We start from the raw sequence: 26,250 nt of genomic DNA, 5'->3' as shown, positions 1-26,250 counted from the left end.
AAACATGGAATAATCCTACAGAAGACGTTGTATTTGCTCCAAATATAAATACTTTTAAAAAAACTGGACAAGTTTTGAAAAAATCAAGATATGGTTTATAATTATAGAGCTACTGTAAACTAACCGGAAAATGAACTTTAACCACGACAATATAATTTTGAGTCTGGTAAAGAGGAACACAGCGTGTTCCAGTACCGAAAACACTACTATACTATTATATCCGTTATCTCCCTTAGACTGGGCGTATTTTGCGAATAATACGTGCTTCGCCGTTTACATTGGTATTTATGCAAGTGATTGCACGTACGTACACATGAAATTAATAAATTACTATAGAGAAATCTTGTAAGACCAAACAATTGAAAAAATGACTTGAGTCTGTGAAAACTATCAATGTTAAAAAACACACATATTTTCCCCTTAAAATTTTTATTTGGAAAACACTGCATGTAAATAATCATATTTCGTAAAATCCTAAAAATATCCCATGAATTTTCTCTTGGTCAGAAAATCAGAGGAAAACTAAATCATTTTGGTTGAGTTGCTAACACGTGTAGTCAGAGTTATCTTCCCGGAAAATAAATTAACTTGAACACGATGGACATCTTCCGGTAAACTTGCATATTGTTTACACTTTACACTGAGACTATTCTCTTTTCCGTTGCAATTGGATCGTTCCTTATTTCAACACAGTGGAATGAAAATAGCCAGGTAAGACAATCTTTCATTAACTGTAAGAGATACAGGTCAAACCATACTGTATGCAAGAACGTCAAAAACATTATTTTGCAGTTCCAATGAGTTGATTGCGGATTTCATATTCTAAATATAGAGTAGACCTATTTGTGTCACATCTCCTGGCAACGACAACACACGCGTGTGTGTAACTAGCCCCTCATACAACGGTTAACCAAAACATATTGTTAAACACTGAACCATTTATACAAAAGTAAGTGTATTGGACACTATCATATTTCCATGTTAAGCTGGATTTAAGTTAGTTCAAGTTATATCAAGTTTCGCCTAGCGTTGCTCGACATATTACATACGTGCATTCTTCATAACCAGCATGATGTCAAACTATTGAAATAACTGCACGAATGATTTCAGTTGTACTATGTTATTTCTAATTAACCTAAATCCATAGAATGCATATGTTACTGCATATTAGCGTTTATTCCCACCGAACATGTAATGAAAGGACAGATGACCAAAGACAGTTCAATACTCCAATAAGATTTGTTTTTTCAGGAAAATATACTTTCATATAGACAAAATTTGTTTTATATGTACATCAAATGCCATTTATATATTATATATTCAATGACAATACACCAGAACATTTAATTTGATCACACATTTACTTATTTGTAATGAGTAAAAAAGAATGGACTACATTTTCTAAGGCAGAAGGATTAAGCAAAATATATACACCATGACAGATACAATATACATGATATCAATAAAAAAAATTAGATATATTTTACCAAATAAACTTGAATTGAAAAAAAAATCTTAAAACTTATGCTTTCAATAACTTATTTATGTAAAAAATGAAATATATGTGTGGTGGTCAGTTTTGAGTGTATTCATTTCAAAAAACTGGAAAAGCAAATTCTGTATCCCATATAAGCTTTTTGTGATTATCTTCAAATTCAAAGTTGGCACAAAATGATGGTTCAGATATTCTGTTTTGATTTTTGTCATACAAATGTAATATGTACATCAATGCCATTATCAGTTGATTGTAATTAGTTGTGCTGTTGGCAGTGACACTTACTTTCATTCTTTAAAAATCAGCTTAAGCAACATTACTATAATTATTGGTAAGATAATAACAGATAAGATGATAAGGTTTAACTTTCTATTTTGTTGTGATTGTCAAGGGATAACTGCAGTTGAATGCAAGTAAATTGAATGATACAAGATGTTGGTAATTTGAAAACATAATTCATGTACTTTGTAATTAAAAAGTGGACAATTGAATGAGAAGATAAATTAAAATGTTGAAAAAATGACCATTATTTTTTTCCTTTTGTATATATGAAACATTTCAGCAGGCCACCTAAGGAAGAAATGATTGTTTTAAATGATACTACTAACAAAATTGAATCTGATTAAAACCTTGAGGACCTAGAGGCGCCCAAGCTTTAAGGAGTAAATATTTAGGAAAGAAATCAGCAGTTCATTAGCTCAAAATGACAAACAACCTATACAGGTGTGATCAACAATGAAATACAAACTTTCTCCTCTAGCTCACACACCATCAATTAGAGTAGTGTGGAGGGAATTCAACATACTAGCCATGTACAAGTAAACCATATCTTTCCTTGTTACTCATTATGATAAATTTGATGAATTTGATCATTCTTTCTTGTTTACAGATTTATAAGTTAAATTACTGTAAACATATTAGGCCTATTACAATACATTTCTTAATGAAACCTTTCCTTAAATACACATATTGTTCACTCTTAAGTATAAAAGGAAATTCATCTTCAATGTCACCACTGATACACAAAGTAAAATTTATTGTTCCTTTCTGTATCATTATACCTCCCAATTTAATTTTCAATTTGTGAGATGACATTCTGATTTGGCTATTTTCTTCAAATTTTAATTTTCTTGATGTTGTAAGTATAAGATAATTTTGAATACAAAAGTCCTCACTGATACATTTATACAGCAAACATTTGTAGAAGATTTCTTTAATCCATCCAGGGTTTTCCATAAGAGCCGGTCGCCGGCCAATTTGACCGGCTACTTTGATCATTTGGCCGCCTACACCAATCCAGTTCTGTAATAATGTTCCGTACACGACTACATGTACACGGCAGGCCAGCCTCCTACTTTCACTACACAGCCTACTACTAACAAAATTATGGAAAACCCTGCCATCTTACAGAAATATCCACTCTTCCAATGTGGGTAAGATATCTCTATCTTGCTGGGGACAGAGCCTGCAAGAACGGAACATAAACACATGCTAAACTGGAAGTTGTTAAACATAAACACATGCTAAACTGGAAGTTGTTAAACATAAACACATGCTAAACTGGAAGTTGTTAAACATAAACACATGCTAAACTGGAAGTTGTTAAACATAAACACATGCTAAACTGGAAGTTGTTAAACATAAACACATGCTAAACTGGAAGTTGTTAAACATAAACACATGCTAAACTGGAAGTTGTTAAACATAAACACATGCTAAACTGGAAGTTGTTAAACATAAACACATGCTAAACTGGAAGTTGTTAAACATAAACACATGCTAAACTGGAAGTTGTTAAACATAAACACATGCTAAACTGGAAGTTGTTAAACATAAACACATGTGTATATTTCTTTCATTAATCTTATATTTCTAGCATGTTTGAGGAAAAGGGTAGAAAAACGATAATTTCCAAGTTTGTGGTTAGAACTAATAGAATTTTTCACCCCCATGGAGGAGAAACAGATAGGTCTCGACCGGAGGGGAAAGATAATTAAGTTAGCAAATTTGAGGCTTGCCGAATGTTTGCAACAGAAACACCTTATCCTGAGAAGTGAGATCACCTTATCTACCAACTAGTGGATAAATTATTATTTTCCTCTTATTCTGCTAATTATTAGGTACTCGTATATGTTTTTGTTGTCCCAATGCTTCTCATAGCTTACATAATTTGATTATTGTGAATTGTTACTGTGACGCCATATCACTGTCCTGGGAGGGGACCCTTGGATGAGACATGGAAATCTCACAGTGGTAAAAAGCACAGATTTACCTGTCCAGGGTTAGAGATCATGAAATATATACGCCGAGGAGATTTCCAGCACTCTAAAGCAAATCCTCAGATAAGACAGTTGTGATACTCTTCCTTGGGTAAAGATTTTCTGTCCTACTCTCAAATAAAGCATAGATATTAATGATTTTTTCACTGCACTCTTATTTAGAGATATTGATCAATCTAGTTTTGATAATGTTTAAAATATAATCAGGTCTGAAAATATCTATATGTAAATACACCCCATCTACAAAAACCTTATCTCCCACACCATATAGACATTCGCTTCCATTTTCTTACACATCTTGGTAACTGACATGCAAAATGCAATTGTCTGAATGTTTTAATTTCATCCAATTCCTAAAAAATATGAAATGTTCTGATAATTTCTAGAGGAATTTTCCTTTATTCAGTTGTCTAGAGGCCTTCAAGCTAATTTCTGATATATGAGCATCAAAATTTGATAAAAGGTCAAAGTTTACTCCAAATAATTTTACAGTTTTTTCAGGCTTATTAATTATATTTTTTATTTCAAATGAAGTAAAAGCATCAATAGATTTCCTGTCTAAACATACAGCTTGAAATTTATCAGGATTTGCTCACATGTGGTTTTAATTAACCCAGTCAACCAAATTTGAACAATCTATATCAATGGACTGTTTGAGAATAAGAGGGTCTCTATTGGATGCACTAATTGTATTATCATCTGCATAATTATAGAATTTGGATGAATTGAGATAAAAGAAATGTCCTGTATAAAAATATTAAAGAGGATGGGCCCCAAAATTGAGCCCTGTGGAACCCCTTTGAACACTTGTAACCAGTCACTGCATTTGGAGCCTACCTTAACCTGTTACCACATAGCTAGATACCAGATCCAGTGATTCAGCACTAAAACCATATGTATCAGCTTCCTGAGTAACAGAGTATGAGGAAGGCAGTCAAAAACCTTAGACAGATCCACGAGAATGGCAGCAACATACTCATGGTTGTCGAAGGCCTTGCACCAGTCCTTAACCAATCTTAACAGGGCAGTCTGACATCAAAATCCTGGCCTGAAGGTAGCTAAAAAAGAAATTAAAAGATATTAAAATATTCACCAAGCTGATCACACATACCTCTTTCAAAGAGTTTGGAGATACTAGGTAAAATACTAACAGGCCTGTAATTATGCTTGTCCATGGCATCCTTTTTTTTGTAAACAGGTACAACATGTGCAACCTGAAGTAGACTAGGGAAGGTATTTACTTAGAGGATAACTTCTTACCTTCATAGAACTAGTAGAATTAATTTTTTACAAACATAATTAGGGGAAACAGGCTTAAAAACAAAATTTTCTTGTACACATGATTGGCTTTCGATTTTAGAGATTATGTTGTCATTTACTATGTCTTTATCATTCCCAATATCTCCAGCCACATTGACATGAAAATTATTAAAAACATTGCACACCTCTAATTGGTCACAAACAATAGTTTGATATAAGTAGATGAAGGGCTACGGATTTGTTCAAATAATTGACCTTGACCTATATTCAAGATCTCTTGGGTTAAGTGAGGTTCGCAGTAATGGCATTTGTGTCGTAGCATGTAAGAAGAATATGATTACAAGTTCACGGAAAATGTTTTTATGAGCTAACAATGTCTTCTACATATGTAAGTGGTAGGAGTAATTGGGCAATTTATTCTAGGCTTATTTCACCTTTTTCACATATAGGTATTTATAGTTAAATGACCAGATGATGGTTAAGGCCTTTGGGCCTCTTGTTTTTTTTAACATTATTATGCAGTTAAATTGAATTCACCTCAACCTACTTTACTGCTCTTTTGTTAAAGAAGTAGGCTTAAGCTTATGTGTGTTGGTACATGTAAATATCCATACGACAAAGAAAAAGATTATGAATAGAAGTATGTTGTATAGGGACTAAGAGTTCTGTTCTTACACCTATAATATATCACACCGGTGGCTAACTGTCAGTCAGTGGACTGAAATATATACACACATGTCCACAAAGTCACTGTTATGAGGGTGGAAAAATAGTGCCAGACAGGATTTTGTAAAAATGTTAAGTGGTGTCATGTGTTCAATGAGTTGGTCATTCACTTGACCAATTTACCGAGGAGATAGTGTTTATTCCCGTTGACTTGATGGGCACATGTACATAAAGTCGAATTTGTAAGCTGTTTAACTTGAAAGGTTAGTGCTGTTACATTTTAACATGTGATTAATTTTCAACTTCGATATTTACCACAGGAAAGTTTGTGAGCTTTTAGGTACTAGACTGGTCATGTATGGTCATATCTTAACTATCTTTTTTTCTATTATATGGTAGAAAAAAATCTTACATAATTGATATTTTCAGGTATGTTTAATTCAACTCAGTCATGTTCAACGGTGCATAATGTTACTGATCATCTGGATCAAACATAGGAAAACATTGGATGTAGACGAAAGAAGTATATAGTCTAGAGCAAACGTACATTGTAAGAACAAGTTTGGTCTAGACCAAATATACATTGTAGATATATATAAATTGTAGAGTATGTATATATGTAGATAATATTGCAGGGAAATAGATAGTAGATATTTACTTAGTGTATTGGTAGATACATAACATAGTTATGTAATGTTGTAGGTATGTATTATCGTAGGTACACACTCTAGATATTTACATTATATGTATATAATATAGAAAGTATACATTGTAGGTATGTAACACAGTAGGTCTACCTTGTAGGTACATGTATATATTTTCCTAAGTAATTTTCATTTTTGATTTTCCTAATCGGGCATATTTATATAAAAAATTGTATAAAAAAATTACATGCCAGTTATTACAAATATATGGCACACACCAATTTCAACATTTGACTGAGTTTTTTATTCTTATCTATTTTGTGTAAAGTTTGTGGTTATGTTTTTCTGAATATTTTGGTTGTAATAAGCAATAAAAATTTGATTTTTTTAAAATTTCATTTTGAAATCTACAACTTCAGTCAATGCATCAGGATTTCAGTTCCCGTGAAAAGCACTGACTCTTTGAATGTACCATAACATAATTTGTAGGTGTAGATTGTATGTGTACTTTGTAAGAACTAGTGAACAAGTTGTGTTCAGGATATTTTTGTCAGAAATTAAGATATGCATTGTATATGGCAATAGTTTTAGTGTCAGAAGAGTGTTTTTCTTTGACTGTATAAATTGCTTCTCTGTAATATTATATGTATAAGAATGACATTGTCTATATAACTCTCTTTCTGTCACATGAAAAAAAAATGTTGTTTTTTATATTGAGGTCTGGTTAATAAACACCCAATCTATACATGCTTACTTGTACAATCCCTTAAAAATCAAGAGTTTATACCTCTGCTGAGTAAAATATATGTCTTTATGGCATTTTCTTGTTACTGGGGAATTTATTTTGTCAGTAATATTCACTAATTGGTGAAGAAAATATTTTAACTGAGTAAACTTTTCGTTTATTTATATTTGCCTTGTTTAATCACTGTTTGAATTATGATTCTGTTGATCATCTACCAGGTACAGGTTTTGGACAAGTATAGATGTGAGCATCTAAGAATTATTCTGTAATTATCTCATCATGGTTCTGAAACATGTAGTCAGAAGAACTCTTCTAGAAATGTACTGAAACAGATCCTAAATGTTTAATGACATTCTAGAACAGTTTTTAAAGTTTTAGAATGGTTCTCAAGTTGACAAGTCCTAGCACTCTTCTTAAACTTTATGTTGAAGAAATCCTATAGATTAGCCATTTAATGTTTAAAAACTCTTTGAGTACATTTCATGAATAGTTCTTGACCACATGTTGCATAACCATTTCAGGATAATTCTTGAACAGTTCTGGAAAATCTTGCAGAGGTTATAAATTCTACATTATGCCATATATAGTTTTGCCCACAGGAACCTACCTATTGTATAACGTAAACATGTAACTGGTATTTTCCTGAGGCAATTAAATGACTCCTGCTAAATTGTGCCTTCAATTCGTGTCAACAATTAAAAGGGATGAACTATAAAGTTACAACTGTTGTTAAAAAAAGTGAAAAATGTAATTAAAGATTGATACTATTAGTGTGTATCTCAGTAGAGAATGTGTAAACCTGTACCATCATCTGGTATGTTCCGAGGATGAAGCCTGTCAAAGTTTGCGAAAAGAAATGACCTTGACTATTTTCAAGGTCACAGGGGTCAAATTTGTTAAAACCTTTAAATGACTTCTTCTCATGAACTAAAAGGCCTTTAGGCATGATATCTGGCTGGTGTGTTCCTAGGATGAAGCCTGAAAAAGTTTGGAAAACAAAAATGACCTTGATCTATGTTCAAGTCACAGGGGTCAAATTTTTAAAAACATTTAGATGACTTCTTATGAATTAAAAGGCTGAAAGGCATGGCATTTCAGATCATCATTTATCATTTTTTCAAATGTCTGGGTTATAAATCATTTTCCAAATGTGATAATGGGATATTCTATAAAAGGACCTTGTTATGTCCTTGATTAAGAAGTAGCATATATGGAGTGTTTCACCATGAGCTTTTGATGTTGAATTTTTCTAAAACAGGTATTAAGTTTCAATGAAACACATACATATTTCTGTTTGATGTTATCATTGTTTTCTTTTCCAATTTTCAGTATTAACAATATTGCTTTGTCAGTCTAATAAGCTCCTGTTAATATTTAAAATTGAAGGTACCTACACGTATATATAGACATACCTAATCTTAAAATGTTTTATTTGGAATTTCAATTTGAAAACAAATTATGGATATTTCATGTGTGTTTTTTTTATACAGTGATGCAAAAAGCATTTGCTCAAAAGCTAACAAAACTTAATGTGTATTGTAGATCCATATTTCTGTCACTTAAAAAACAGAAGGAATAATAAGGAGCTGTGTGTTTACTTATTGATGTTAACTCTGTCGGGGATATGAGTAAATCAATATGTTTAGTTGGAAATTGTTAAACATACATAGGACAGTTTAACAAGTGAGGCTTTATCAATTTTTCTTATTTACTTATCCTCTAGTATGTAATAAAGTTATGGTAATTATTACTAAAATGAAAAAGTTTACTATAGTTTAGATATTGGAAAAACAGATTTTTGAGCATAATTTGTTTTATTTCCATTGGAAATATTTCAAACTTGGCTAGAATCAACACCAAGGTATGGTAGAATCAAATGCTGTGCACAAATGAAAGTGTCTTTTGGTGCTTTAATTACCAAAATAGGTCTCACATTTCTTCCTGAGGAGGAGGTTGACTTTACTGTAATTTTTATAGAAAAACTGCATTGTTGAGCATAAATTCATTTTCCACTAGAAGTAACTTTGTAACATTTATTAATATAGGGTGACAGATTTGATGGTATGCATGTATTGACACTGGCTTACTATAATCAATGTCACAGTTTTTCTTTTTCATGACACTTGAAAGCTCCCCTTTAATCTTCAGATTTAATATTGCTCATCTCAGGTGACCGTGATGGCTTCTAGGCCTCTTGTTGGTGTTTTGGGTTGCATGCATTACCTTTCAATGCCCGAGATATTCCAAATATTCTCTATTCTCTATCTGTCTCATGATGAAAATTGGGAGTGACTTTATCACTTGTTGCTGAAGATAGTCATGTACTAGTCAGTTTCTTTGTGATTTGCCATTGTCATCCGTTAGGATAAATGGCACAACATCTGTCTGTCACAAGAGGTGCCTAATTCCTCACTTCCTTGTGCAAATATATATCAGGCTAATTGAGTTACTTTTATAATGAACAAAATCCTCTGAAGGGAGAGCATCTAGTCGTTGCTTTGTCACTCCTTCCTTCATCATAATATTGTCCAGAGCAAAACACACAAAAACTGAAAGAGGTGACGACTTAAAACTTCATAGGTATATAAATCACAATAATGAGAAGGGCAGTGCAGTGCACCACAACCATCATTCTCTTTTGCATAATTTAGGAGTTATTGCCCTTTGTTATTTTTCCTGCTTAAATTTTGTCTGGAGCATTACACTAAAACTCTAAGAAGTATCAACTTCATAGGTAGGTAGATCTTTACAATTGTTTGATATCTTGATATTCCTACTGAGCTGCAAAGTGTAGGATTACATATTACATATACCAGGAAGTTATCACTGAGGGGGGGGGGGGGGATTGCAGTCACATGATATATTCAGTGCTTTCTATGATGAACTGTCCTGTCTTGCTCATTATTGATATATCATCTTTGAAAATATAAAGATTTATTTGCTATCAGACACCATACAATCTGAATAAAAATAGAAGTTATTGTATAGCATTTTGGTGTGTCTTTGTGATGCCCAGTGGTAATATTGCTCTGACTATTCATTGCAAAACATTAAAAGCAGCTTGGTTTTTTTTTATACATTTTGCTACTGAGTGTATGATCTGGGTGTAAATACAAATATACAGATGAATTGATTATTTCACTATTTGCCATAAATAGTTCTAAAATAGATGGAAACCGACTTTCTTTGGATCAATTCTTGTTTAATTTGCTGGCAAGCGGCACACATTTGACAGCCACTCTATAAAAACGTATTGACACTATATGTAGGATAAGGTACATCTTTTATGGATTTTGTAAATGATTTGGTCCAAAAGTACTTACAATATTATACAAAATTGTGATAGAGTATTTTCTTCAATAATAGTTACAACTTTTCTGAAAAATTTATGTTATGCTTCAAGATTAATCATAAAAATAAAAAAAATAGGTTTTTGTAATTATGTACAGGTGTACACTGACACTTAATAAATATTCCTGTACAGATGATTGTACATTAATATTTTACATAATATATTTCCACAGTATCTGTACATGTGTATAAAGACATTACTCCTGTTCAGGTGTAATCTGACACTACACTAGTACTAGTGTACTAAAAGTACAAGCCACTTACCATACAAGTGTACTACCTGAACAAGTGTACACTGAAACTATAATTGTACAGGTGTACTATGACACAACACCTGTATAGGTATATTATAATTATGACACTATACCTGTACAGGTGTACTATAACAGGTCACCTGTACAGGTGTTTTATAGTTATGACTATGACACTATAACTGTACAGGTGTATAGTGATACCATACTTTAACAGGTGTACTATGACATTATACCTGTACAGGTGTTTTATAATTGTGACACTATAACTGTACAGGTGTACAGTGATACCATACTTTAACATGTGTACTATAACAGGTCACCTGTACAGGTGTTTTATAATCATGACACTATAACTGTACAGGTGTACAGTGATACCATACTTTAACAGGTGTACTATGACATTATACCTGTACAGGTGTGAGACTGACATTCTACCATAGCATGTAAAACATTATTGACTTTTGTCATACCAATATGATCAGGGTGTTACTGAAGGGTCATTATAGAAGAGTGTTCAACATCATTTCCAATACCCAGTAATGAATGGAAAACATCATTACAATTTACATAGGTCATACATGTTTCTGTGACTGGTTTGTAAGTGTCGCTGCCTCATATGGACGCAAATCAATTTTATGAATCCACCAAGATCTTCCAGGTTCACAGGTTTTTTGTTCGGAATAACTTATGTTAGTAATTAGTATTTGGATAATGTGTTACTTTGAACTATAACTGTCTGCTGTTGTTTTCCATTTATACAGTGACGTAACGAGACTCTGTAAATGTTTGGTGAGCAGTTTGATGTTTCTGTTACACATGATAAAAATATACAAGTATTGAGTAAACAGGGAATGAAGCTTTCAGTCCACATGTGTGGTTATAGTATACATCATACCAATGAAACAAATTGTCTGGACGTTTGGAGGATATTCATCCATGGAAGTTGTTTTGAACGTGTTTCAACTTCCTGTTGATAATACCAGCTGCCTGTAGATCCCAGTCATTTTCTGTTTGGTTCGTCATATACCAGCAGTGGTTTGTACTGTCAGGTAAATGTTCTGTGTTTCTGATTTCAATCTTTGTACCCATTGTCTTCCTATTTTCTTTTTATTTCCAGTCCACTGATGATGATATATAGTATAAATAAGAAATTTCAGGTAGAATTGTTCAAGTGTTCAAGATGTGGAATTTCTTTCCCTTGGTTTTTATGTATCAGAGTGGCTCTGATTGAGTTGATGTGTTTGTAAAGCCATTCGTCATTGACTTGTAGTACATATGTAACATTGAAGCATTGTTTATAACATAATGGTATACACCAAATATGGAGATTTGACTGATTAACAGATTATTCAACAGTCTTGTTTACAAAAGGGATAAATAATATATGAACCTGATGATAGTATCAAACCGTTGTTGTTGTTAACAGGATTTCTGTATTTATAAGTAATAGGTGCAGTGTTATAAAATCTCAGCAAATTTTTCTGTTTAATTGAATGTTTGTAATGATGTTGAAATAACATAACACTGTAATGTGCTACACTATAAAATGGTTCTCCTAATTACATGTTGAAGGGAGTACATGCTGGGTTTTAGGAAGAATTGTTGTACTACATAGATATTCAATGTACACTGCAGTACTTTAACAAAATTTGATATTTCTTTACTCAGTATCTGGTTAACAGTTATCACTGATTGTGTGTTACAGATACTGAATTAGAACATTCAATTCTTATTGATTGGATAATGCACATAAAGAAAATATACATGTAATGTGCAAAAGTCATTCAGCCATGAAAATTTCACCCATGTGTATGAATTTGTGACATATAACATACATGTTGAGATCAAATCTGTAAAGTACATTAATTGCAGAAGTAACCCCCTTAATATTAGCATTGATTTACATTTGTTACTGACTTCAATCATTTTAAGTCATCTTTATAAACAAATTGTGTGTTAGTTTGATATATTTTAAAACAATAAAGCAGCATGAGCTACAGTCAGACAACTGTTTCATCCTTACTTTTTGGTCGAGCTATAGGGATCATTGATATTCTCATTGTACAACTCAAAGTGTTAATGTGGTTTTATTCAAATTGTCCTACATCCATGGTCCTTAAACAATTTTTGTTATCGCTATTTTTTAAAAAGTACTGGATGGATCTCTCTCATGTATGTTCACCTTGGTCTCTAGTTGTGTTCATTTGATTTTGGGTATGAACAGAAAAATAAAATAATGACAGGTGGTCATCTTGAATTTATTCAGAGAAGTTTGTTATCGCTATTTCTTGTATTTCTCAGATTTCATGAGTAGGTTTCCCTTGATCCTTCCTTATGCCTATTTGATTTCGGTATTGATCAGAGTAAGAATGTGGCCAAAAGGTGGCCATCTTTGACTTTGGTTTTGAAAGTTTGTTATCACTACTTCTTGAGAAATACTGCCTAGATATTTCTAGAATTTCATGTGATTCTCTTTGTCCCCAGTTGTGCCTGATTCAGTTTGGGACTAATCAGAGAAACAAAATGACTGAAAGGCAGTCATTTTAGATTCCCCCGAGTAAAGATTGTTATCCCTATTTCTCAAATTTTATAGGTATGTTTCCTGTGGTCTCTGCTTGTTTCCATTTGATTCTTGGACTGATCAGTAAAAACTAAAAGACTTCCAGGTGACCATTTCGAATTTGGCAGGGAAAGATTATCATCATTTTTTCTGCAAAGGAATGTTCAAATTTCTTATCATTAAGAGCAAAAATCAGTTGATCTCTAGCCAGGTGTATATATAGGTTTCACTTTTGAGACTTACAATATAGGTGTGTCTTCTAAGGTAAAATTCTAGGTCTTTTTGGTTTATTACTAGTCAGCTTGAAATACATGTGTTGGGAGAATAGAACTTAGTGAATAATATCTTCAAAACATCATGAGTATTTTCTTACTTTTTTATTATCAAAAGATAATTATTTCTGTCATGATGTATACTCTTTAAGATATATGAATTTTCTTTATCAAACTATCTGATATGGGCAGTTTCAAATTTTTCATTTGAAAGCTACATGTATGATAAGTAAGACGACCCTTGTTGAAATCTATTTTGAGTAGAATATGATAACGGCAAAGCTAATGTTCTATTATATCTATATGAAAAGGGTCTATATTTCATTACTTTAAGATTTTATCAGCATGCAATATGTGTAAGTATTTACGATATTGAGAAGTGTTTATTTGTACACTTAATCCAACAATTTAACTTAGATATATCATGTTTATCTCTATCTGCCTGAATTTAGTAAACTCATGAAAACAATTCATGAACCTTTGAACTCGGTAATTTTACATTAAGATGAACTCGTGAACTCTTACACAACTCATGTAAGATTCTCACTAACCCTTTGAACTCGGTAGTTTCACATTATGGTAAACTCATGAAAGCATCTGAAGAACCTGTAAATTCAATAATTTTACATTACATTCATAAATAGAATTCAAAACAGATTCAAGAATCAAAATTCAATCAAAACTTTAGGCCATAGACCCATCAGAACAATACAATGTATAGAGAATGATTCTGTTTTAACAGGGACAATATACATTATATATTATATAGTAATTAAGCGGCTCTTATATTGTTAGCTTTAAAACTAATGTTTTGGACATTTAACAACTGAATAGTCTTAAAAACTGAGGCACTAATTAGTACATGTATTTTCCTATAACGTGTAGCCTTAATAACTGAGACACTAAGTAGTATATATATTTTCCTATAACATATAGCCTTAAAAACTGAGACACTAATTAGTACATGTATTTTCCTATAACGTGTAGCCTTAATAACTGAGACACTAAGTAGTATATATATTTTCATAAAACATTTAGCCTTAAAAACTGAGGCACTAATTAGTACATGTATTTTCATAAAACATTTAGCCTTAAAAAGTTAGTACATGTATTTTCCTTTAACATATAGCCTTAAAAACTGAGGCACTAATTAGTACATGTATTTTGTTCAAAGTTAATGTATGTTTTAAAGAGAATGATAAATGTTTTTTTTTTCTTTTTGGAACTATCAACTATTTAATAGTAGAAGTGCTGTCAATACTATGACAGGTGTAAGTGGTATGATAGAGGTATAAATTTACAGGATATTTCTTAGAGAACGTTTATGTGTGTTTACAATTGAGTTTGGACTGAAAACATGCAGTATACTATACAATAAAACCATGTCCAGGTAATTAAACCCAAAGTCTTACATGACCCAGACGCGTATACATAGTTTGACTGGAGTTTTAAATCTTTCACCTCATCATTTTCACCTCTTGTCATATCACTGAGATAATTTACACAATGTATTTTCATGTACATATCAGAGGGGAAAAATGTTTTCTGTAACCTATCCTTAAACTAGACATACCTTAGTGAATAATTTATGAATCAGATGGATATTTTTAAAGGTCTGTTTAGGTAAAGGTACCCTGCTGTAATGGGTCAAGTGTCAGATGTTTACAGTTTAACATATAATGGCTTATAATCCACAGTGCTGTCAGTATTTGTTGAATCTTTATCAGGAACGTACCCTGGTAAAACGTATACAGGGAATTTGATCCAAAACAACTGTGTAGTAGTCATCGTACTTATCTAGTCACTAACTTGTTGTTTTGGAAATGTCATCACACCTGTTCTCTGAAGTCTCCATTTGGACAATTTGATAGCTGTTGTTAAAGGTATCATTCCTGTGGTATGTATAAACCCATGTTTCTTCTTGGAACTCAACCATGACAAAATTTAGTATCATAAATATTATAAATTAACAATATTGAGAAAATATATTCAGGCAGGTTTTTGTCTTCCAGTAGGAAGTAATTTTATGTATTGTACAGTCAGCATGATTAGTATCTCCCTTCATGTTTGGGATGGATGAACTTTCTCGAGACATTGTGTCATGATAAAAAAGTAGGTCACTTTTACCTACATCAGAGAAAAAGTCTGTCCAGGCTCCCTCTCCTTCAATATATGTACTGTACTAGTCACTGCAGGAACTCTAAGATCACTTTGAAATACATTTTGACCTTTGAAAAGGTTTGAGCTCAATCTCCTACACTACTTATGTTTCTAGAATTTTATACTTGGACTAAGGGTTCACCTTGGTCAGGCAATGTGTTGTGTATCAAATGTAGGTCACTCCTTCATTTTTTTTATATTTGACTGATATCAAAGAAAATGGTTGTTGTGCAAATTATTTCACATTCGGTGGGGGACTGTGATTTGCTAAATTGTTTTGGATCAAATTAACCGATTCAAGGCAAATTTTGAATCTTTTAAAAATAAATGTCAAGAATTGTCTTGATGACTATTTGGAGTTTTCTTAATGACTTCATATTAAAATGGTAACTTGTCCAATAATGGTCGTTCTAAATTTAAAAACTTAAATTTCAAATTTCACTAATGTCTACAGTTAAAAATTGTCATTGAGTTGTGATTTAGTATTCAATCCACACTGATCAGAGCAAAAGTAGGTGGTGGTTTTAAAAGTACTGGGATTGTGTGAAAAACACAAATAGAACAGCAAATATTTGAGAGGATTATCATATAACATACACTAAGGTATGAGAAGATCCTGTTAGTACAGGACTGTGTTTAACTTCAGGATAAAATCTAATCCTAGCTAATTTAAAAATGGTAAACTGATAAGTATGAATACTCTTTTAAATTCTAAGAGCATGCAGGGTGTGTATAGTTCTGTTATGATATAAGTACTAACATTGTACCAGAACTTTGTACCGGTACATGTTATTTTCAATTTCAAAATGTCCCATTCCAATTATATGAGTATTTTCTGAGATGAGACCTCAGTGTTAACATGCAGGACTATGATTGATTAGTGAGTGAGGTTGAAGAAATCAGTGTCAATTTTTCTATTGTGGTATCTACAGAGGAACTAATGTCTGATGACATCATGCTTTAATACAAATTTTGTGAGCAAAAATCTTCAAAATGGCAATCAGTGATAATGTTCAAATAGAGAATAAAGAATTTTTGATAATTGAAATATAAACAAGGACATTAAGAGACTCGCATTGTTGAACCCTACAGTTCATATGGAAAAAGTGGTTGTTCCATCAACGGTGAGATCAGACCATGCTATTACCATGTGTATGCTGTCCTCATTTAATCATGATATAAATAAGCATATCTCGCGTCTAGTGTTTAGAACCAGGAGTAAGACATCCACAAACTTCATTAACATCTATGATGTTTAGATATATTATAATTGAAATGGTTATATGAAATCTTAAATGATATCTTGACTCGTCTGTGAACAAATAGAAACCAGACTGGAAAAATTCAATTATGAATTGCAAGTAATTTATGTAATCAATATCATCAGTATTTTACTGGTATGATGTTTGAAATATTTACACTCTATCCATATACTTAAAATCATGACACAAAAATTGTAACTCATTGTCTGGGAGGCGATTCTGTGATATTTTTTAATGTTCAATAAAGAAATTCACTCTGGTCGCCAAGATGAAAGGCGAATAACACACCAGTAACACCATTGCCATATACCTTCATTAAGGTGATCAGAGTTTTACAAAAGAATGACTAAATCATTCTTAGTCGTTGCTGTTTCTCTTAATAAATCTAGTATTTCTTTTACAGATAAATCATCAAGAATGTCAGCGTCTTTGGCAATACCACCATTGCCCCTTGGGACCAAACCATTAGCCAATCAGGTGGCAGGACACAAATATGGGGAAGGGAAGACAAAACTAGGTAAGGTCAGAAGGTCATATATAAGTGCCATAGAACATTAATTTATACTGTTCATAGATGGCTTAGCGAAGGGATTGGGACACCCCAATAGATGGGCCCTAGATAGCCCACCAGACCAGCTCACAGACAGGTTATACCATGATGGATAGTATAAGGAGTGGTATGCTAGTATATACCTAGAAGTACTGTTTTTATACAAGGACAGTTTTGATACAGAGACTGTTTTTTGAGGCATAATGGGAAGTGGAGTGAATATATATGTATGTTGATGAGATGTTGCCTTTGTACATGACTATTATTTAACATCTAAATAAACGTGACTATTACCAACAGGTATGTGTTGTTACGCCACTGTGTTACAATTAATATGCCATGCTTGTTGTATAGTATATTGAGGAAATCTGAAGAATTTTAATTTGTCAACTATTGTACCCAAAACATGCTGTTTTATTTCCATATTATGCATGTTTAACCTTTCCTTTTAATTTATAATTACTTTGAATTTCACATGAATATTGAGCTAAACAAGAATACCTGAAAAGGTATACATAGAAATGTCTATACAGATAAATCGTGATTATAGACCAAATGTAGTGTAGCCTATTAACCTTAAGTAGGAAATCATATACCATCAATGAACTCAGTTTGTAAAGGTTTTGATTTAAATTGTTAATAATTATAATATGATATCTAATTAAGAATGTGTAATGTACTGTAGTTTGTCATATTATTAGGTTACAATTAACTATTTAGGTCAGTTTATAATAAACTTTGTCAGCTTAGAAAACATATGGACAAATTTTTCAATTTAGTTTGATATGTAAAATTTACTCACTCACTCAGATATTCTATGAAAAATGTTTTGAAGTGGTCATTAAAAATCATTTGTTATTCAAATTTAGTTTTTTTCCTTTTTCTTTCAAATTTTTCAAATTTGATGATTAGATTACAAACAAAAACATTGATTTAGAATTTATATCACTCTGTCAGTTAAGGTTTTTTTAGAACTTTAAATAGAGACCAGGTTGATATACAATTTAAATGTTTTTTTTAGGTCATCTGACCTGAAGGGTATTTTGCTTTGAAATTCTACTTCCTTTTAAGGCTTGAATGGTTTTCAAACTCTTTAGTTAAAAAAATCTTTCATTAATTGAAGTTAATTTGTAATTAAGCTAACAAAGTTGAATACACGAACTGTTCTTTGTAATAATAGATAAGTAAGACAATTTGATGTTCGGTTGAATTCATTTTGACACTTAGAGACAATAAGTTGTCATTATGACTCAAAGACAGAACAGATCTGTGTGCCCTCATAAGGTTCAAACCGCAATACGATGATAGCAGATAGTACACACCCACAACGTAAACCTTTGATACTAAGCAGTCTTACACAACCGTTTTTCATCAACAGTAATGAAGTACCCTGAGCACAATCTTCTAGAGTTTCATGTTAACATGAAAATAAAGTTTTTGTGTTATTTATTTGAGGTTTCAGGATTTGAAAAAAAAATGCAAACAAACAGACCTAATTAACTTTATTTCATAACAACTGTGAAGCAAATCATTACAACTGATATCACTTTTGTTGACTCTGATGAAAACTCATGGCTTGATAGATCTTGTAGTGGGAGGAAACCGGAGTACCCAGGTCAGGTAACACATATTCTTGTCTCCTCTCTGCAGCGGGACTTAAAACCCAAATATCTAAATTTTACTGGGCCACCCGACTAACATGGTTCATGATTTAGTTTACAGTATGTTTACTTGATGAATTATTTTGAATTTGTCAAACATGAAAAAAATGTCAATCCAAGAGTGAGTCTTAGCTTTGGAGAATAAAGGCACTGTTGTCTGGAATGTTGACATATATCTTACCTATATCATGCTATTTAATCAAATGATTTCCAAATTAAAGAATGTATTATCACCCAGTATTATAGACATCTATAACTGGACCATTACCATAATTGGAATGATTATTGATATAAAAACGTACACATTTTTCACTGCTTTGTCCATGCGGATATATAGCCAGAACAGTGCAGGAAGACAAGTAATCATGTATGCTAAACTTGTGCATGCAATTTTCAATTATGTAGACATCAATGATTGAATGGTTCCATATCTGCTATAGTCTCATCTACAGACATTGGTTCAAAGCCCTCAATTGAAGTAAGTAATCAGGTATAATTTGTCTTCCGTTATTAAAGTACTCTAGAATGTCGTCAAACAGAGGTATAATAATGAGACATGATTTTTGATTTGCCATTTCTAACCAGTGTAAAGAAGACAGTAAGTTATTGATGTTATTTCTGTAGAATAAAATACCTTAAGTTATAACAGAATTAAAGACATTTATTTAAATGATATACAGCTTTGGAGGTTGTTCATTAAATGAAGATGCACCTATCCTTATTTAGTGATATTACATGAATTCTCTGCAAGTTTTGCTCCTTATTATGGGCTTTAAACTTTATTGGTTATCTGTCACACAATGTGATTTTAGTTCACATTTATACCTCTTCCTGTGCTTTGTGGCAATGGATATATATTGGTCCGTTGTCAATTTCTTTTGCCCGATAAGTTACAATATTGAGAAAAGTATTCTCTCGCATGAATGATTTTTACAAAGCTCTGATTGAGAGAAAATTGGTATATTATGATCATATATGAGGCATGAAAACAAATAACAGTGTTTTTCTAACATTAATAACATAAAAGGTAGACAAACTGTGGTCTATAATTAGCAACGTTCAACTTTGATCTGCCCTTCATGTCTTGAAACTACTGTTGAAGTTTTCCACAGAAATATACTTAGATTATCAAGATTGTTTGCAAGCATATTCTGGAAAATACAGATTTGGCATATCTGATAAGTTTAATGGCTTTATTATGTTGTAGGTGATAACTGCTTGTGATCACCATTAATTGTCTCTCAGGCAGTAAGAGTAACATATTTATGATGTTTCTGGATGTTTTCTTTGTACTCTCATAATATACACTGATTATCATGAGTCAAATGAAAAATGATAATATCTGACTCGACAGTTAATAGGTATCTCTAAATCATAACCAATTCATGCAAAAAATCTTTTCATTTCATTAACTCACTCTGCTCATCTTTGGTCTGGTTTAAAACAAAGATTAGCTGAAGCCTCTTTCATTGTATATTACAAAATAAAATGTTTCTGCTACTGGAAGATCACCTGGGCCCAGGATCTCGAAACTTACTTAATCCGTTCTCAATGCTTAATTTTGAGAATGTGCTTAACTTTGAGCATATTCTCAAAAAAGAGTATCTCGAAGAATCTTAAACCATTCTCAGTTCTTATCTTTGAGAATGTACTTAACTTTAAGTATTTCTCAAAATGTGTGTATCTCAAAGATTCTCAAGTGCCCCATTCTTAATTTTAAGTTGAGAATTGACCCACAATTTGAGAATGGTCATGAGCATGCTTAACTATTTAAGAACATTCTCAAAGATGGCTAATTTGCACAGCTAGGTTAGTCGGTCATCTGCAGGCAAATAGTCTGTAACACCATTTTTGTTTTGAAAGCAATCAGAAAAGCAAAATTTGATTTCTAACTTTTACTTAAACATAGTTAATAATATTCATAGTTTATAAGTTTTGTTACTAAAAATGAATTATAAACCACAGTTACATATAAATGCTTTGTAAAAGCAAATAAGGAGAATATAATTGTCCATTAGAACGATCTGTTTTGAGAGGTATTTCTGTGACTACATTGTTACACTGACATTGAGCTACATTGTGTTTGTTTATTGGTTATTTGTTGAAAAGTGTGTAGTTTTGTCCTGTTATTGATTGTTCCAACATGATCAGTAATGACTTACAGCCGAAGGTTTGTATTTACGAGTTTGATACCACAATCTATAAAATAAATCCATAAATGTGAATAATACTTGGTTTTCTGCCGGTGTTCACACTGTGAAGTTATTTGGGTCACACGACTGATCGATTGTATACAACCTACGTAGAAAGTAGTGCCTTGTTAATCTATACTGCTTGGTATTTAAAAAGAATAGCACTTAATTTTCTTTCACATGGTTTATTATTTATAAAGAAGATCAAAACCATTGAACCGTGTTTCAATGTCGTGAGGAAATCATGAAACTGCTTTGTTTTAAAGGAATATCCTATCTTAATTTTTACATCACTTTTCTTAAAGAGTCATAATGCTAATAATAAATTGATTTATATGTATTTTCTTCTCCATAAAACAATTGAAATATCTAATGAATATTTGTTGAGTCTGATGGCTGGTGTGATTAATAGATAACATTAAGAGGAAATCATACAATTTACAGTCAAAATTTGTTTAATTTTGAGATTTATGGAAGTACTTGGCTTAAACAATTACTTTTGGACCCTTACCTTACAAAAGTGATAACATGTTACTTGTTGTCATAGGTTGCCTACAACATGAGGATGGCACAGTTCTTAAGCCTGTCCAGGGCCCACCTCGTGGTCAGAGAGAGATGGACTTTTATACTACCGCCTTTGACGAGAACTGCTCCAACAAAACTCTTTTTAATCTACGACAATTTATCCCCAAATTCTCTGGCATAGTACAATGTACTGACAACCCAAATGGTAGGTTATGTTCAATGGATGTTAACCTCCAAAATCCAGTTTGCTTAAAGCAATTTTGACTCCACCATGTAAGCTATACATGTCCTATGGGCCTCTTGGTTTACTCATCTGCTGAGCAAAATTCATAAGTTTTTAATTATTTACCATACTTATTTGGCAATATATTTCTCAATATTAGGGAAAAGGCCAACAGATGCTGTAAATTTACCTTAAATAAGCCTTTTTCTGAGCAGCTTTGGATCAGAGCTTATGAGTTGGCCCCTAGGGTTTTTTGTAGGATAAATATGGTGCTGGTCAGGCTAGTTAAAATTGTCATAGTTTTAGGAAATATTGGAGATAATCCTAATTTAAATTAAGTTATCTTTAACTGTACTGTTTAAACCTTAGTGTGTTAATTGATGAACTTCATTTGTTCAGTTTGATTTTGGCTTTGGCTTCAAGGCAAGATTATAAGCTAGAGCAATTACATCCTTAGATGGAAACTAAAAGAATTAGGTAAATCAAATGTAGTTTTTATGTCTAAGCATCACCATAGCATTGTGTATACATGTCATTCTCTTTATGGAGTATGTAAATGTTGAGCCTGGTATCTCTTTTATATTTGAAATTGAAATCTTGTTAGGGACACCATAATATGCCAATACAGTATTATTTTGAATTCCTTTTATTTCTTTTCTGCTATTAAGAAACACTAATGATCAGATGGAGAAAGTTGTACTATTATATGCTTAAAGGTTTCAGAGGTTCAGTAGAAATGTTATATTATTATCAAAGGACTCAAAAAATCATCCAAACCTTTCCTCCCTACAAATACAAATAATACAGATAAAACTGAGATATCAGAAGAATATATTTACAGACCACCATGGATCAGGAAAAAAGTCATAGATTGTGTTCAGAACGTCTTGTTTACCTATAGTATTAAGAACTCCTTTGTGCTAGCAGTTTAACCAAACATCAGTATATTTACATGTATGAACATACCTTACACATACAACCAATGGATAATGAATATAGATCAGGTCACTGCCATAATGTAGATATAGAGCAATATTTTGCCAGTGTCCATCATATCACTGAAAAAAGTGGAGTCAGGTTTTTGTAGAAGACATGTATGTGTAATAAGATTCTATGTCTACCTGTGGTTATAAGATTATTTCAGAGTTTTATTTTGGTATGGTGGCTATAATTTCAGGAATATATACGTTGGAGATTGATATCGTTCAACTATCCATTATATATGTACACTTTAATAGTTATTGATCAAGACAAGTATGTTAATCAATAAGGGACATTTTAGCCATATCACAATAAGATCCAGTTCTCTGACTTTGTTTTAAAGTGGTCTTGGGTGGTGTAGAAAGCATTCCTGCACGACATGTAACTGGTCCTTAGGGCGTTACATCCTTTCTTTGAAGTGTACTATGGCAGGCATAGACTCAAGCTCCAGGATATGACAGGAGTGTCACCTCTGTGTTTATATTTCATGCTTCTTTCTGTTAGTCATTAAATCTTTCCCAATTAATCACATGGGTGGAGCATATAGCAAGGACACTACAATATATATAAAGATATCTTATCAGCCTACTTTTCAAATTAATCTTCCATAGGGGAAATTACATGCATTCAAACTGAGCTCTATATCTCTGAAAAACACATTTATTAATTACTTTTTTACAAACTGTGTTGAAGTTTAAAAAGGATTTTTGAAATAAATTAAAAAATGATGAATCTTTGCAAGTAAGAAAAACTCTATAGGCATTGATGAAACGAAAAAGAGAAACTATAAGTATAAAGTATAAAAGATACAGATATCTCCTATAATAAATTTGATCCCAGAGGTCAACTGTGATTTTTTAATTTTAACTAAGGGAGAAAACAAAGATAAAAACCCTGATTTTGAGGGCCTTGACTTATACATAAACATAAGCATATATTATACTTTAAGAAGGCAGAAAGTGCATTAGCACATTTTGTATCTTTTCAAATTTTTACTGGACAAACTTATAAAAGTTTGGGGGCTTTGTTATTGTATGATAAATACAACCTCATGATTGTGCTATGGGAAAAAGTCGGTCCATTTATTTGTTTGAATCTGCAAGGAACTTCATACGTTTCACATTGTACATCATTGCAACTCTTGTGTTATAATTTCTAAGCATGTGATGTTGTGTTTTCTAGTGAGTTACTTGAAGTTAGAGAACCTAATGCATCACCTCAGTAAACCCAGTGTCATTGATATCAAGATGGGCAAACGAACCTACGATCCAGAGGCACCTCCTGAAAAAATTGCTCTAGAAGTGGCCAAATTCCCTCCTGTTCTCAAACTAGGCTACCAACTTTCTGGCATGCAGGTAGGTCACTCAGCCATAGGTTTGGATACTTCACAAAATTCTTAATCCTTTATGTCAGAAAAGAATTAGTACCAATAGATTTGAGAGTGCCTTCTGTTTAAGCCAAGATTCTTGCCTGACCCATTTCTCCATTTTTGCAGACGCCTGAATAAAACTTCACAACCATAGATATTGTCAAGGACAAGAATTTAACACATTGATATTGCTTCATTGATATGTCCTTTTTTTTTTTACAGGTGTTTGACCCTGAATTAAATAAGACTGTGAAGTATGACAAATACTACTGTAAAAGGTTATTTGAGGACACCATGGTTACACATGGTAAGTGTCAGGGTCAAAGGGTCAATGTCTCCGTAGTGCAAGATAGGTTTCAAACTGAACATCTGATGGTACAGAGAAAGAAAATAAGACAGTAGTTGGTATATGAATGGTGAAAGAAAGTCGAACAAGTGAGCAAAAAACAGACAGAAATTTGTACAGGACAAGGTTTTATTTGATAATAAAAGATATTTGACGAGAGATTATTTTTAGACATGAAAGAATGTATAAAGGAGAGAAACAGATATTCATAATGAAAGAGATGTTTGGAAAAAGAATGATGTTCAGAGAGGGAATGAATTCTGAAAAAAGATGTGTTAGGTAGGGAGATATATTCGGACAGGAATTCAGAGAGGTATTGACATTAAGACTTGAAATGGTTGTTAGATTTGGGAGAGTGATCAGACAGGAAGAGATTATCAAAGAGGGACATTTGATTACACAGCTAAAGATGTTAGGACAGGAAAAGACCATCAGAGAGGAACTTGCATTCACACAGTCTTTTGAGACAGTGAGAGTAGCTCTTGTAGGGAGGAAATTTATGACAAGGGAAGCTGTTCAGACTGAGGGAGGGAAGTTGATATTGGTAAATTTTCAATAGTGGACAGGTAGATAGGAAAAAGCATATTCAAACAGACAGGGACATAGAGACAAAGATCTTGTACTTAATGAGGATAATTCTTCATAGGAAAAGTAGGACTTTTTTCCTACTACTTTCTCAGGGTTAAACTTTGTTTGAGATGTGACATTTCTTTGAATGATGTTGTAAATCTTTTCCTTAATTCCTTTTTGAAGAAGTGTTTTTAGGATTATATTTGATTTATTTTCAGGGTTAGGAAAATTCTTCTTGATTGACAACGGTTTGAGAAAGGATGTGATAAAGGTTGTGGTGGACAAACTAAAGGAACTGGAAAGTTGGTTTTTAGAGCAAAGAATGTATGCATTTTATGCAAGCTCAATATTGATTGTGTATGAAGGGGATGTTAAACATAAACCAGACTGTTCAACCGTGGTCAATAGTGACCAGACAAAGAAAAATAGGGAAAACACATTAAGGTCCAACTCTCCACTGATGGAAAATGGAGATGAGGATACCAACAAATCTATAGACTCCTTGCATATAGGAAATGGAGATGTCGATGGCAGAATTTCTGCTAAACTAAATGGTGCCTGTGAGCGCCCTCTTGTTGAAATACGGATGATAGACTTCACACATGTGTTTCCTTCACAAGAAGAAGACAGTAATTATTTGTTTGGCCTACAAAATCTGATCAAGCATTTTCAATGTCTTTTAGAAATGCCATCTTGAGCTTGGATTCTATAATTTACGATAGTGTTCATAGTTGGAAAACTCTTCAATGATTATATCTTTGGTCTTTCTATAATTGCAAGCATGAATGAAATGATGTGATTATATGACCATTTATGATACTTGTGAATCAATTTTTATGTCAAAATTCTTTATCTACATGAATGTGTATTCATTATTTATAGTCA

At 32.4% G+C, this 26,250-nt stretch overlaps 1 protein-coding gene across 1 annotated transcript; it reads left to right on the top strand.

Annotated features, from left to right (window-relative positions):
* Positions 1-658: 658 nt before the first annotated feature.
* On the top strand, positions 659-26,139 carry LOC132559832 (inositol polyphosphate multikinase-like). Its single transcript, XM_060224461.1, has 6 exons — positions 659-711; positions 17,352-17,465; positions 21,899-22,081; positions 24,263-24,435; positions 24,672-24,756; positions 25,584-26,139. Exons 2-6 carry the CDS (start codon positions 17,366-17,368, stop codon positions 26,060-26,062), a joined length of 1,020 nt encoding a protein of 339 aa, XP_060080444.1. The 5' UTR covers positions 659-711; positions 17,352-17,365; the 3' UTR covers positions 26,063-26,139.
* Positions 26,140-26,250: the final 111 nt, after the last annotated feature.

This window comes from Ylistrum balloti, unplaced genomic scaffold, assembly GCF_031769215.1.
Source record: "Ylistrum balloti isolate Yb309-2 unplaced genomic scaffold, AGI_CSIRO_Ybal_v1 Utg370974, whole genome shotgun sequence".
Classification (NCBI taxonomy): domain Eukaryota; kingdom Metazoa; phylum Mollusca; class Bivalvia; order Pectinida; family Pectinidae; genus Ylistrum; species Ylistrum balloti.
Note: the sequence above shows the minus strand (reverse complement) of the source record. Positions and strands in the feature narration are given on the sequence as shown.